The 2,478-nt window shown below is 40.7% G+C and overlaps 1 protein-coding gene and 1 pseudogene across 1 annotated transcript in view; both read right to left on the minus strand.

The window, feature by feature from the left end:
• PARPBP (PARP1 binding protein) overlaps positions 1-2,478 on the minus strand; it is an 81,605-nt gene that overhangs the window by 70,021 nt on the left and 9,106 nt on the right. Inside the window, exon 2 of the mRNA XM_007449166.1 lies at positions 922-1,155. Coding sequence (XP_007449228.1) covers positions 922-1,155 — 234 coding nt within the window. The remainder of the gene's footprint in view (positions 1-921; positions 1,156-2,478) is intronic.
• The window catches only part of LOC103074831 (E3 ubiquitin-protein ligase RNF149 pseudogene), a 4,330-nt pseudogene continuing 3,295 nt past the window's right edge, over positions 1,444-2,478 (minus strand).

Below are 2,478 nucleotides of genomic sequence, written 5' to 3' on the forward strand. Positions count from 1 at the left end.
CTGCATCGGCAGGCGGACTCTCAACCACTGCGCCACCTGGGAAGCCCGACATCTTTTATAAAAGAATGAAACAAACTTCCATTGTCTTAAACAACCGTTACTGTGGTTTCTATTCTAAGCAGACAAAACATTATTCCCAAGTATCAGATAGTAATATTTATAAACTATTTTAATATCTGAGAAAATCCAGTAAACATTTTCTTCTAGTTATAGCTGCAATTATTCTTTTATTACCCTGCTTAATTACTACTTTAGTGGCACTTGGTATATGTTAAGATAAAGAAATATATTTTCAATACTTTAAAACAAACTAGATATATTCAAATATATTCTAAAACAGTTTATCAACTATAATGTAGACAAAACAAAACTGCAAGGGATGCTACTCCATTAACTTTAAAATGTATACTCTATAAAAAAATAAGGCAATGAATGTGTCTGCAAAAAAAAAGGAATAGTGTATTACCTCATGTATATTGCATCATACTATCCTCATGAAATGATACCCTATCTTAGTAAAAACTATTACTAATCCATAGAAAAAGTCATAGCAATCATTTATACAATATATGCCAAATGAACAGATGCACATTAAACCAAGAAAATAAAATACAAAATCAATCCCTGACATAATTCAAAAAGAAATCACATACTTGGTACTGATTAAAAATGTTTTGATCTGATAAGTAGCTATCCTTATATTTCAACCAAATAATAACACAAATTCAACAAAATTCACCACCAAAATATTTCTCTCCAGTAATGACTAGCTTTCAAGTAGCTAAATTTTCCATTCTTAACATGATCCAAAAAGCAAAAGCATTATCAAGTTATTATAAATGCTGATCCATCATTTAAAGTAAAAATAAATCTAGCCAAATTTTAATTTGATTAAGATAAAATTATTTTAAAAATACTTACAGGAGATATGTTGGCATAATTTTCATAATTAGAAGTCAAAACATTACATTTTTTATAAACATCGATCATATCTAACATGTTACTATTCTTTAAGAAATCATTATAAATCTTCCTAATGTTCTCATAATGGTCAATCATTTTCATATTTTCAACTGGTAAGTTCAATTTCTCATGTAGTAAGTATTTCCAGGTCAATAAGACATCGCTGAGAGAGACTGTAAATTCTCCACTGTACTGAAAGAGATAATGCCAAAAATAAAATGATAAAGTTGGATGCTAGATATTCATTAACTTACAATTAAGATAGAAAGTACAAACTGAATTTTGTCATAGAAAAGTCTACATTGAATTCCTGTGGATTTTAAAAGAACATCAAAGTTGAGCTACGGAATAATTTTAAAACCAGATATAAAAGAAAAAGATTTTGATGATTTTTTAAAATATGAACAACTATAATAAGTTTGCACATGACAAATTTAGCAAATATAGTCATCTTATTTCCTGAACTTCACTAAATTTCTTCTACCCGAAGTGGGGACTCAGATCTGCAGTCGAAACGCCCCTGGGGGGAGATTCTGGGGCGGGCGTCTCCTGCACGTCCTCAAGCTCTCCCCAATATCCCAGGGCTTTGATGACATCAAGTTTACACATTGGACATGTTCGGTGATCCAAAAGCCATGGGTCAATGCATATTCTATAAAAAATATGCTTGCATGGCAGGATTCTGATAACATCCTTTAAAATTTTCAATCCACACTGCACAACTTTCAACATCAACATCAATTCCCTTTTCTCCATGCTTTACAGTATGAAGAGCAAGCTGCCCAATAAGTTTCTTTGTTTCTTTTCTATGGCTCTGACTTCCAAACTGTGAGCCAGTGTATAGGAAGCGCTGTATATAGTAAAATATTAGCCAGGCTAATGAGATAATCATCATGGTGATGAAGGCGATGGCCACAAACACCACGGACTGACCGCTGATGAACTCCTGTACGTGCCGTGTGCCGAGCCCTATGGTCATTGTGACCGGAATGTCTTTCTGCACCAGATACACAATTTCTCTTCCTTTGGGGTCGCTAACCATAATGACTACTATATTTCCTGTTCCCGCGTGGGACAAGGGCGCGGTGAGGTTCCCGTGGCGCTCCTCGTTGTACGGGACCACGGCCGAGGCGTTCCACCGCGCTGCCGCCAACACCTTGTTCTTGAAGGTGCAGCCCCCGCGAGCCACCAGCGCCACCCAGGGCGCGGCCCCCCAGGCCGCGGGGCACGAGGAAGCGCGTGCAGGACGCGCAGCCCTCGGGGTCGCGGTCCTCGGCGTGCGGGACGCCCACCAGGCCCCGCGCGCCCTCCTTGGGCGAGCTCTCGCCGAAGCGGCCGCTCTCTGAGGCGCTCCACACGCTCTGGTTGACCTACGGGTCCACGTACTCGGTGCTCACCATGGCCGAGTACCACTCGAGCGCCCGGCCCCGGTCTCCGGTCCCCGGGTCCCGAGCGCGCACAGGGCCAGCGCTAGCAGCGCCAGCGCGCCGCGGGCCCCGCCGCGGGCCTCGGGCC

This window comes from Lipotes vexillifer, unplaced genomic scaffold, assembly GCF_000442215.2.
Source record: "Lipotes vexillifer unplaced genomic scaffold, Lipotes_vexillifer_v1.1 scaffold89, whole genome shotgun sequence".
NCBI lineage: Eukaryota > Metazoa > Chordata > Mammalia > Artiodactyla > Lipotidae > Lipotes > Lipotes vexillifer.